Source organism: Pelodiscus sinensis, chromosome 11, assembly GCF_052426305.1.
Source record: "Pelodiscus sinensis isolate ZL-2025 chromosome 11, ASM5242630v1, whole genome shotgun sequence".
Taxonomy (NCBI): domain Eukaryota; kingdom Metazoa; phylum Chordata; order Testudines; family Trionychidae; genus Pelodiscus; species Pelodiscus sinensis.
In genome coordinates this window covers 18,095,611-18,108,247 of record NC_143062.1, presented here as the reverse complement: position 1 = coordinate 18,108,247, position 12,637 = coordinate 18,095,611, and the positions used below count along the sequence as shown (strand labels likewise).

The 12,637-nt window shown below is 44.9% G+C and overlaps 2 protein-coding genes across 4 annotated transcripts in view; one reads left to right on the top strand and one right to left on the bottom strand.

Annotated features, from left to right (window-relative positions):
• RTN3 (reticulon 3) overlaps window positions 1-8,508 on the bottom strand; it is a 37,577-nt gene extending 29,069 nt beyond the window's left edge. For 2 of the 3 annotated variants that reach the window (XM_075939108.2, XM_089781158.1), the window contains exon 1: window positions 8,373-8,504. In XM_075939108.2, coding sequence (XP_075795223.2) covers window positions 8,373-8,502 — 130 coding nt within the window. In that variant the 5' untranslated portion in view covers window positions 8,503-8,504. Of the gene's footprint in view, window positions 1-8,372 lie in introns of all 3 variants that reach the window. The other variant, XM_089781159.1, reaches the window with a different exon arrangement.
• Window positions 8,509-8,631: 123 nt separating this feature from the next.
• Window positions 8,632-12,637, top strand: part of ATL3 (atlastin GTPase 3) — a 29,160-nt gene continuing 25,154 nt past the window's right edge. Inside the window, exon 1 of the mRNA XM_006125053.3 lies at window positions 8,632-8,769. The gene's annotated coding sequence lies outside the window, so the exon portion shown is untranslated. The remainder of the gene's footprint in view (window positions 8,770-12,637) is intronic.

Here is a 12,637-nt window from a genome sequence, read left to right as displayed (position 1 = left end):
GGAGCTGTGGTGTCTCAATGTTTTTGGTCTGAATGGAGACTTTAGGTGCTATGTTAGCCTAACAAAATATTAAACACAGTCTAGGGAGATAAAACTCGACTCAGCAGTATCTGATCCCCTCTAATGATGGGCTGGAGAATAGTTTGTGCTGGGAAAAAGCTTCTCGTTTAGGAGCCATGATTGGGTGGAAAGGAGGACGAGAGCTCTCTTCAGCAGGACACCTGTGAAGACAATCTAAGCACATGGATTAGTATGGAGGCCATAAGGGCAGGCTGCTGGCATGGTGATAAATCTGGTTTAGAGCATATAATGCTGGGAGTTACACTCGCATTCAGACAGATTAAGTGACCCATAGACCATGTGTTCCATGTGTATAATGAGAGGCCTGTAGATTTAGATCCAGAGCTTTAACACTGGAGATATAGTAGTATTCTTAAAATATGTGAAGAAATATCTAACAGATGAAGCACAGCAAATTAACAAGGATTGGTACGGGTCTACCGAGACTTAGCAGGATCCAGTAAAATAAAGTATTCTTACGTCAGGAGACCCAAGCTTTTCTTCTGCTTCTCAACAACTTGTTAAAGGCCATCAGAGCACATCACAACTTGTGTGACTCAGTTGTTTAATTTATAGTACTTAATGCAACTTAGCTGAGTGCTAAGTGTTACTGTCGTGCAGTTCTGCGTTCCAGTGGCCAGATGCTGCTTTTTATCTAACAGGAATACATTATATTATACAAGAAACACTTGTATATCTATAAACACAGTACAGCACAATATAACTAAGCAGTGTGATCATTATCTACCTAGTCAAAAATGATGCTACTGTTTTCTGTAAAGAACTTGTGATCTGTATATCATCTTTCAGCCTCTCTAAACAAATTAAAGATCTTCTTTTCTGATCTGAAAGAATTTACTTCTCTTTATTGCTTTGCATATAATATTACTACACTATATTTCCCCCCATCATCAAGCTGGTAATTTTAAAGTAAATACTGATAAGCCTGTGACCTTAGCTGCTATAAAACCAAACCAATTACTTGAAAACTTACAGCTAGACAATAGCCGGTTGGATTCTGTAAGCAAAAGAGAAGCTTATTGATTAGACAAAGCCATTTTGGCTTGCAGAGTTGGAAAGGGCTTTCAATTCATAACATACAGTTTTAGATAGTTGCATCAGGTTGGTTTTATTGTTTAAAAATAAGTCACGCTTTAGCTTCAGAACTTCATTCTCAAATACACAGCCCCTGGTATTTTATGTGTGTCGAGACTCCATTTTTCATTAGAAATTAGTGCTGGTTTCACAGCCCAGACACAGATGTCCTCCATATTTATCATAAAGCAAGTACAGCATAGATAGCAGCAGCACACATTTCCCCAATGTTATCCTATCACTGACGAGATGAGAAGACCAACTGCAGAGATTGAAGGGGGCAGATGTACCCTTCTATGAAGTTTCATATTTAGCCATTGTTAGCTAAGACATTCTCTACTAGCTAACACCCCATTGAATCAAATCATTGATCAGAGAGTTGCCAGTTACTGTGGCACCCAATCGCCAGCACACTGCTCATGCTAGCACATCCTTTCCTCCCCCATCAATGGACATGTGGAACTAGAATCCTGCCTGGCATATTTCTTTGCTACTAAATACAATGTACACCCAACATGAGAAGGTAGACTGTCAACTTTGCCTTTCTGTGATATGGGAGCAAATACACAAGAAGGAACACTGAAATAGCAGACATGCTTGCTGACAGACTTGTCACTAACCTCACATTTGTGAAGCATTTGACTAAATAAAGTTATTGTTAAACTTGAGTTGAGCTATGTCAGAAGTTCAATTTCAGATCACAGAATTGTTGTTTGTCACAACTGCATCTGCACCATTGTATCCCATCAGGCACTGAAATAATATATATAATTCAAATGATTTTACCTGTTATTTTTATGAAGAGCCACAAAGCCAGGTAGTAGTAATAACTATGGATGAGAAGGGACAACTGCATTTTTTGGGGGGGGGAGGGGGGGAGAGGAGGATGGGACTTTTTGTGTCAGGGCTGTTGACACACAGAAAAATTAGTCAGGGGCTGCACACAAATGAGAAGCCAAAACAAAAAAAACCAATCAACCAAAAACCCATGACAACCACCCTCACTGATGTGGCCCCTAACTGAAAAAGAGAAAGGCACTCCCCATATTCCCTTCATATGCCAGAGCCTAATGGGCCTCAGGCAAGATTTTATGGGCTCCAGTCCCACAGTAGCGGCAGGCTGCCCAGTGCTTGGGAGAGCCCTGAGCCTCGGGGACTGGATACAGGCAAGCTGGGGGCTGGTTCCCCACCCCTGCTTAGTTGCAGTCAAACACCTCATTAGCTATTTAAAATAAAACTTTCTGGGGCTCAGAGAAGCTTTCAGGAATACAAAATGCTGTTAGTCACTTAAAAGGTTAGCTTAATGGGTGATGCTTACAGGGTAATGGTTAACCGGTACCCAGGGAGCAGCCCCCCCACCCTGCACAGGGCCAGAAGCAACAGCAGCTTCACTTTAACTGGTTAACTAATTAAATGGGATTTTACATCTCTACACACATGTGGATGTGCAGATCATTTCTGGAGATGTAGATACAAATTTTGCATCCACGTAGGGCTCTAGATATAAATTTCAAAAATATTATGCCTATTAGACCAAAAGGCTGGTTAAAACCTTAACCATGTAGGCTTGATCACTTTTGTAAGCCATCCCTGAGATTTTCCATTAATTAAAGGACTTGTTTTTGCACTGGATCTCCCATAGTCAAGAGCAGTTGGGAAAGAGTAGCTTCAGAAGGTGGCATGAAATACCTTACAAAGGTGATGTGTAAATGAACAAATAATGAAAAATTACTTCAGTTCATAAATGAAGTAGTGAGACTGTTCTTAAACCATCACAAGTGTTTTCATCCACTCATTTCAGGTACTCTATCCACTTACTCTTCTATCTTGCTACATGCCACTAGGATTTTCACTTCCTGAAGCCAGCAAACTGGCTTAAGGACATTTAGACAATTTTCACTTTATTTTGAGCAGGGTGACTCTCAACCCATATCATGCAAACATCTAGGAGTAAAGCCCAGATGCTTTCTTCTTAAGAGAATCATGCAACGTTTTGCTTTTTCTAGCTACAAAAGAGTAGTAATGTGTGGGTCTGTCTGGTAACAGTGCCAGCAGTTACAGTCTCATATGGACAGTGGATGTGTTTTTTCCATTGTTTGAGAGAAAATGAAAGTTCAGGAACAATATAAGAAGCCTGTAGCCAGTGCGTGCAAATGTTCCTACTGCGTTCCCACATTGGCAATATTGCAATTACAATATCCCTGTAGCCCAACATGTCTGTTCATGTCACTGCCAAGCTCTGAAACACTTCACTGAAGCAACAAGCAGTTATGCTGACTACTAGCTATGTAGGTAGCTTCCCCAACACTGCTCAGGACAGCATCCTGATGATCCATAGCAACACTGTAGTTGATTTGGTTAAAAAAAAAAAAAAAAAAAAAGAGTGTTCTGCCCCCTCTTCAGCTGACACTTCCATAATTAAGAACAGAACAGAGTTAAAAGTTGCTGAAAAGTCTATGGTCAAAATCTGCACATTTTTCAATCTCATGTTTCCCCCATAGGAAGTCTGATCACTGGAGGAAAGAAGCTACTATTGTTTGAAGTAAATATCCCGTATCTTTCAAACAAGGATTCATAATGCTTTAAGGCACAAAACCATCCTAAAGAAGACAAAAAAAATATCATGGGGGAAGTTGAGACACAGCAAGATGAAGTGTCTTGTCATAGTGACTCCATGACAGAGGTTGGAAACAAGGAGTTTCTACACCCAAGCCCCTGCACTAGTGACTAGACAAACCTCAACCTGCCTGCCTTTTAAGAACCAAAGAATGACCAAGCTGATTTCCTAATGGTAAAAACTAATGTATCTATTAAGGATGTGAACAGCTAATGGTTAACCAGTAAGCATCATCCTTACTGCATAACAGTTAACCGGTTCCCTGGGAGCAACCTACCGTGGGGCAGAGGGCTGCTCCAGTGCTAGCAGCAGGAGCCCCAGTGTGAGGGCTGGGAGCCAGCATCAGCAGTCTTAGCTCCAGCCCCAGCATGGAGGCCAAGAGCCAGTGGGGGCCGAGAACTGGAGCCCCACAGGCTGTGGGCCACTTCAGCTGGGCTAGGCAGCCCCCTATTCAGGATTCTGCTTAGACAATTAACCACTTAAACATTAGGCTTATCAGTTAAACGTTAGGGATTTTACATCCCAGTATCTATAAACCATCTTGTTAGTCTTTAAAGTGCTACATTGTCCTGCATTTTGCTTCAACTACCCCAGACTAACACGGCTACATTTCTATCACTATTCTATAAACAGGGTCAGTGATTAGCCTTAACTGGATTATGACTTGTATTAGGGATGTAAAAAGTGGGTTAAAACAGTCACTGTGTAACTGATGAAAATCTTTGTGGTTACATGAGCTGTGGGCTCTGCAGTATAAAGCTTATTTAAGTTTTATACTGCAGAGCCCACAGCAAAGCATCTGAGAGTGGAGCCGCCTGCCCCTTCCAGCTCTGCTCTGCTCCCAGGGAGAGGGCTTCAGAATTTAACCAACAAGTTGATGCTTATCAGTTAAACTCTGAAGCCACTTTCCTGGCAGCAGGGCACCTTCAGAGCTTAACCGATAATATTAACCAATAAGCATAAGGTTATCAGTTAACCCATTAAACTTTAACATCCCTAATTTGTATTCCAGTAGCGGAGAGGTGTGAGATGATCTCAGGATCCCATGTACAATGCTTAGCATAAAAAAAAAAAAAATCTTTGCCCCAGAGAGCTTTATCTAGGTGAACAAAACAGGAAGGAAAAACTGAGGCATGGAGTGGAAGAGATCTTGTTTAAAGTCACAGCAGGTCACTGGCAGAGCTGGGAATAAAACCCAGGATTCCAGAGTCCCAGTTCAATGCACTACATAGCTTGCAACAGAAACTCTACATACCAGGACTTTTCTGGAACACTGAATGCTCCATGGTATCTTCTTCAAGTTAAGTGGGGAAAGGTGGGCCAGGGCAACAATTTTTAGAGTGAAGAAACCAAATCTTGAAATGAAATGTTAAACAAATGGGCAGGGTAGCTTGGTAATCATGCTGCATCATTTAAAAAAAGTGTATTAAAGTTATCTTACAGGCTGAGGGACAGAGATAAGGCAAGGCCGCAAAATACAAGGTTATAGTGGTAACTAAGCATTTTAAAAATCATTTTTGTTGTACGACATGTGATCCAGAGGAGTGGTTTGTAACCAGTAATAAAATCTTAATTAACTTCTTCACTATGATTAAGTCAGAAGAAGTCTACATGTTTAAAGAGTTACTGTATAAAATTAGTAGTGTTAAGCTCTCTAAGCATGCACAAAGTCTGACTTTTTGGAAATACTGAGGACTAATGGCTCTCATTGACTCCAGTTTGAATGACTATGCAGCATCTCAAACTGAGGCACAAGTCATTATGCATAAGCAGTTCACTGGGCAAACAGATGGCTTTAATCTCCAGAAGTGTTGCTATTTAAAAATCAAGACATCAAAGATTTTTTTAAATGTTGTTTGCAGTGGAATTTATAAAAAAAATGCAGTGCAAACAGTATCTAGAACAAAACCAAGTTCAGATACTACAGTTGTGATAAGATATACAAACTGCTGTAATAAACATTTAGTTTTGGGACATAGAAAAAAAGTCAGATAAAATGTGTTTTGCAGGCTACCCATGTTTTTACTATTAACACATTAATAAGCACTGAATTAGCTTAATTCTCCTGAATACAGATGGGTAAACTGAACTGAAGATTTGACACCCATCCACCTTCATTCCATGTTCTAACCTTGTAGTGTCCAACACGCTATCCACTAGCCACGTGTGGCTATTTGACTGGTTGAGTGTGGCTAGTTCGCTACAGCAGTAGCCACTATAATGGCTTCAGAACTGGTTGGACACCAAGGTTCTAATCACTAAACGACACCACTTCCCCAATAGCGGAAAACATGACTGTTACATGTGAGTCATATTACATCATTTTGGTATATCATCTTGCATATGTTTAATCTGAGCTTCAGGCAGACACTGGGCATAAATTAATCTTCTTGGGGAACAGAGTCCACACCTGATTCTAGAAGAAACATGACTCTGAACCCTTTTTGCCTTCTGATTACAAACTGTCTGTTAAACCACGGTGCCAATAGCTGTCAAGATGGCTCAACATTTATAGAACACTAGCTTATCTGGAGAATTTGAGGACAAAGGTTTGATTTCTAGGATAGCTGAGGTAATTCACAAACAATTGTGGTGAATCAGAGACTAAACAGTCCTCAAATACTGGGTGAAAGGGCTGCATTTCAGAGCAGACAGGGTGATGGATTAACCAATAATGATGAAGGCAAAGCACTAAATTGCTGAGTAATAACCTCCCTTTGCACCCCAGTTCTGGCACAAACTAAAACATCTGCAAGGAGGGGGTGGAAAAGCATCATGACACAAGGTTCCAGAAAGGCATACATTATACTCGCATGCTGTAAGGCTGAAGTGTGAAAGCATGCTGCCTCATCTTCCTTCGCTTGCCTGTAACCACACAGACCTGTCCTGCTAAGAAGTAGGAAAGCCATTTCATCTCTGAAATTAGGCTTGTATGGCACTTCAAAAGGGTGTTGGGCTTTAAGACGAAAGATGGAAGCTGCTGTACAGCTCATGTGCTGGGATGAGCAGTTTCTACAGCTACCCCGGAAAATCAGCTTCTCAACCAAATGAATTCTATTTAGTGAGAAAAACATGCCAGCCTGGTACATTCCCACGCAGGAGACAGGCAATTTGGTAAACAAGTTAAAACAGAAGACCCATGAATTTTTAAAGCTAACAAATCATTTTTGCTCTGGATGCTTGTTGAAAAAGATGAAATTGTGTTTATCATTGTTATGGCTGTTATAAAAAGCGCTGCCCCTTTAAGAGCTGTCACCTGCCCAGTTTTTCCCCCCCTCCAAGAAGGCATCTGCAGTGCAGATCTTTGCAAGAGAAGCTAGCTTGCCAACACCGAGCCTGACAGGGATATAAAGAGAAGTAAAGCACAGCCTCTTATTTTGGACAGCTCCCCTTAAATGAAGGGGGGATTTAGCCACATACTGCTTTGTTTAATATGCTCTCCCTCCACCCCCACTCCAATTACTGAGCAGCAACATAACAAAAGGGAGCATTTGCAATTGCTACCACCCCCTCAAAAACACAGATCACTGCAAGCTTCCAGCAGTCCCCCACCGCTCTTCCACCTGCCCTGAGAAATGTTTGTGATGGTGAAAGGGATTTTTCTAGGAATTAAGGTATTTCCTCACTGCCATGTCTAGTATTGGAACAATGGAGGGTGTGTGTATATATATACACTGTACATCTTGCATCATCACCCATCCAGCCCTTGCAGAGGGGTGATCCAGTGGGTATTGTGCTCTCCTCAGCACACCCCCTGATTTTTGATAATTCCTACAGTTTTGGGCCTTAAGAAACAGAGACGGTAAAAGTCAGCCCAGACTGGGAGGCTCAGCAAGATCTGGGAGTGAACACCACTAAGGCAAAGGGAATCTGCTCTATCACCTCCCTTCAATTCAGACATTGTTCCCTGACCCAGTCCCCTTTTAGTTTGAACCATCACTGTCAAAATGAAACTAGAAAGTGCAACATAGTACATTCTGCAATCCTCACCACCCCAATCTGAGACCCCCACCTCAATCTTCTTCCAGCCACCAAAACTCACCCTGCCCTAAAAAATCACACCTTTTACTTTACAAAATCCACCCTACCTAGCCCGAGTCTATACCCCACCACAGTTCTCTCCCCATGAGCCAAATTCCTGCCACCCTTGCACTTCAAAGCCCCTAACTATCCCCCAGTGATAGCAAGCCTGTAGCAAAGCTTCCCATGCCCCAACCTCGATCCAACCTTCAGCCCGAGTCCCCCTTACTCAAAATCTTAGCCCCCACTCACGCGCCAAACCCAAACTGCTCCCAGCTTCCCCCCCCCACTCCTTTAGCCCAGCCTCCACCCCCAGTTACTTCCCTCTTTTGCCGCCCCCGCCGGCTGTTCCCTTCTCCCACCCTCAGGCTCCCCCCCCACACTCCCGTGCCCACGTTCCCCGCCCCCCAGCTGTCACCAGGCTGTTCCTCGCAAGCACCATGGGCTGTGCCCACCACTCACACGGCTGTTCCCCCTCCCCCCACCCCAGCTGTTCCCAGATACTCCACAGGCTGTTCTTCCCACTCGTCGCCCCCAGCCCGCTGCCCGGCTGTTCCCTGCCCCTCCCCCCGGCTCTTACCGGCACAGGACTGGGAGCTGGTTCCCTTACAGTCGCGGCCGCCCGCGGGCATCGGGGCGGTACCCGGCTCTGAGGAGCCCCCTCCGGCGGAGGAGGAGATATACGGCGACTGGGTGGCGGGGTCGGCCATCTTCGCGACAGCAACGGGAGCCTAGCACTAAACGTCCGTCCCTCACGGCGGGAAGATACCGAGTAGACTGACACCGCGCAACCGAGCTCGGCTGTCCTAGCTAGGACGGATTGCAGGATAGCAACTGCGCATGCGCCATGGGGGAGGGCCGAGAAGAAGGCGTACCCCGCGCAAGCGCTTGTAGCTAGAGGCTGGACGGTTGAGCACCAGGCGTGAGCCACTGGAACAGAGAGGCGCTCGCAACGCGCAGGCGTCAACGGACGCCAGGTATTCACTACGCCTTCTGAGTTTTAGGGTTTGAGGTTGCTTATTACGCATGCGCCAAATGTGGGCAAGGGCGGAGTGGGCTCCCCTTTTACGCATGCGCAATAGATCCGATTAACATATGTGCTTTAGGCTCCAGAAAACCAGACTAGGGCGGGTGACGCCCTGCTGAGTCGAGACCGGGCGGCTGCTGAATTGATTCTTTGGTTCGAGTTTAATGGGAAAGGAGAATTTGTCTTTCATTTATTCCCCTTCAGCCTTTCTCGTATTTTCTCTCCTCCCCTTTCTTATTTCATCCGTTTGCCTTTTGTCACTTTCCTTTTCTTTATTTTCCCATTCTCTCTTTTTGCTGTTTTTTCTCTTTTCTCGCAAATCAAAAAGACATTTAAATCCATTTCCTTTCAAACCAGCCCTTCCCAAGACCTATGGGGCTGGGACTTAACTCCCCACTGAGGAGTACAGGGTTGCTCCCCTGAGTGACTGTCAGGCAGGTATGGCTGCCTTGGTCATGTACGAGGTCATGGTAGCAGCTCCCTGTGCTTTGAGCTATTGCCTCAGGCTCTCTGCAGATGCAGGCAGCATTAGTTACAGCTGAATTATCCTTTCAAACTTTTCTCCACAACCACAGAAGCTGGAAACTTCCTTTGTTTTATAAATGGAAACTGAGCTTTTGATGCAGTCATGACTCCAAAAGCTGGCATCCAACATGTGCCAACAGCCCTGCATGGCTGCACCAGAGCTGCACTCATTCCAGGGATTTGCTGTGGATCTGGTTGGAGCTATCTATGCTTTGCTGTCTATTGGTGTAGTTAAGATAACATCTTTTGTTTCCTTATCAGAGTGATTTTACCTTTCCGTTCTCTGGTTAAGCAATTGGATCATTGCATGCCTCACAGGACAAGATTGTCCGTGCCTTTTAGGGCAAAATGGAAGAGACTGTAGTTCAGATATTTGAATATATGGCGTTTCTGATGTATCAGCAGAAACTAAACAGTTGCTAATGTATATTTGCTTTCAAACGTATTCCCATCAGAGCTGTTTCTCTTCCTGAGTGCCTATTGGAGGGAATCTTTGTTTCCACATACAGGAATACTGCAGCATTATCTAAGAGGTAGGATCAGAACAGGGAGTGGCTTCTAGTCAGGTTGGGAACAACTGGGAATCAGGACTCCTGGGTTCTTTTCCAAGCAAAGTGTAATAAAATGTGGGGGCTCTTCAACCAGCTTCTTTCTACACTGTGTTTAAGAAACAGCATTGCCTATTGAACCCCCTCTCTTGCAGCATGGGGCCAGTCTGGAGTGTGAGTGAAGAGTGCCCCCTACTGAGTTACTCACTCTGCAGCACAGTGCCCTCCCCCACCCCCATCGTGTTGCACAGGGACGCTAAAGTGAGTACTGACTGAACACTGAGTAAGCCCTGCTAGCAGCACAGATGCCACAAGTAAAATTGCTTGGAAACTGCTGAAACTTTTAGGCATTTTGTAAAAAATGAGTTATTAATAAAAGTTGTGTAACCACAGACCTAGTGTGGTATACTGTTCCATGCAGTGGCACCTAGACCACAGCAACAGATAAGAACAAGAGGGCTACGTCTACACTGGCCCCTTTTTCGAAAGGGGCATGCTAATTTTAAACTTCGGAATAGGGAAATCCGCGGGGGATTTAAATATCCCCCGCGGGATTTAAATAAAGATGTCCGCCGCTTTTTTCCGGCTTGGGGAAAAGCCGGAAAAAAGCGTCTAGACTGGCCCAATCCTCCGGAATAAAGCCCTATTCCGGAGGATCTCTTATTCCTACTTCCCTTTATGCTCAGTCTCCAAGAAATGTGGCTTTTTATAGCTTTTAGGTGTCTTACACTCTTTGCTACGTCTACACTGGCAGCTTCTTGCGGAAGAACAGCCGTTCTTCTGCAAAAACTTGCCGGCTGTCTACATTGTATGAGCATTCTTCCAAAAGTAAATTTACAGTATAGCATTGTAAAACAGGGCTTCTTCCGGAAGAGTTATTCCTCTCCCCAGGAGGAATAAGCCCTCTTGCGCAAGAGCTCTTCCAGAAGAGGGCAGTGTAGACAGGCAACATGAATTTTTTGCACAAAGAAGCCCCTATGGTTAAAATAGCCATCAGAGCTTTCTGCGGAAGAGAGCGTCTACACTGCCATGGATGCTCTTGCAGAAAAGCACATTTCTAGCGCAAAAGCACATGGCAGCGTAGATGCTCTCTGTTGAAGAGTTTTTGCACAAGAACTCTTCTGCAAAAGAATTCTTGCACAAGAAGCTGTCAGTGTAGACATAGCCTTTGACTCCATAGAACAGTATGCCAAAATAAAGATCTTGGGGCTTATTGTCAAAGTGTTCCATGGCCTATGCCAAGGGCATCTCACAGTGCCTAAAGGCCCAGAACAAAGACTTGTTAACAACCTGGCTTTGCTAGCACAATGAAGCTCTCTGCAACAAGGATAACATTTTGTTGGTGGGCTGGAGCTTTCACTCAAGGGCTGGTGCTTGGCTATGGAATGGACTTCCCCACCTTCTGCTTCAGGCTCATTTCTTTGACCTTGCTTTCTCTAACAAACATGTATACATAGGGGTGCTGATATATAGTAGGTTGTGTCAGCCAAGCTCAAGGCACACTCCAGGGGCTCTTTGTATCTCTCCTTTCTCTCCCACAAGCTGCCTGTGTGCCATTTTCCCATTCCTCATGATTTGAGGAAATCCTTGCAGCCTGTCCATCCTCTCTTCATGCCTGGAGCTCTCTGACCGCCTTCCCCACTCCCCCTACCCTTCATATTAGTGTCTCCCATTCATGTCAAGTACTCTATGTGGTTCAAATTCCTCATATGCCAGGGACTCTTTTGTCTTCTCCATTCTTCCCTTTTTGCATACTAGCATCCTTCCTTCTCCCTCTGGCTGTTCTCCATTCTTCCCTTTTTGCATACTAGTATCCTTGCTTCTCCCTCTGGGTTGCCCATTGTCCTGTTCCCACCCCATGTCAACAACAGCAGTAGATGCTTGTGCTTTTGGCTCTGAGGTTTGCAGGGAGGGATAATCCCTCCCGTTGCTCAAGATGCAATATCTTGCATGGAATTGGTTGTGAACATCCTAATTTAGGTGGGGGTGAACTAATCTCTGTTGGGGCCTGTAGGTACTACTGGAATACATTAATAACAACAACGATAAATGTGTAAAGGCCTGCCCACCTGCTGTGCATGACTCCTCTTCTACAGCCAGCCCACAAAGTTCCTTCCTTTTTGCTGTCAGTTCCAGGACTCAGTCTCATACCTTGGGACTCTTCCTCAGAAGCCAGGAAGCAAGTTTAACTACAGCATTTGAAGGAACTGTTTAGAATAGCTGCAAGAGAGCTGCAGTGAATGGAGCTATGGGAAGAAGCCACATGTACAGGCAAAGATAATGCACTGGCTAGAAGAAAGGCGCAGAGCCCAGCTAGAGGCATTGTGAGCAAAGGCAATGCACAGGTTGCAGGGAAGGGCCAGGCAGGGCTCATCTTTCTTTGTGGAAGATGCACCATTCATACAGAGCCCTATATGCAAAGCTCTGCCAGTGCTCTGTAATCAGTCAGGGCTCCTGCCTTGGACTCCCAGGAGCCAACCACTAACTCTTACTCTCGCAAGCCTGGGCATTATCCCAGGCTCTGCTCTGAGAATGCTTTGGGTGGCGTGGGGCCCAGAGCAGCCAGGTCCGCAGTTACTCTCCCAAGGAGGCTGCCGAGAGACATAGTCCTGGACAATAGAGCTACCCAAAGAGAGGCTCCCCGTGTAGCGAGGGCGCCCGCCCAGCTGGTTGCTGGAATTTGTAGTCCTCTGACGCCATAGTTCGTTGAAATGGGTTCGTACCAGATGGGATGGCAAAGGGACT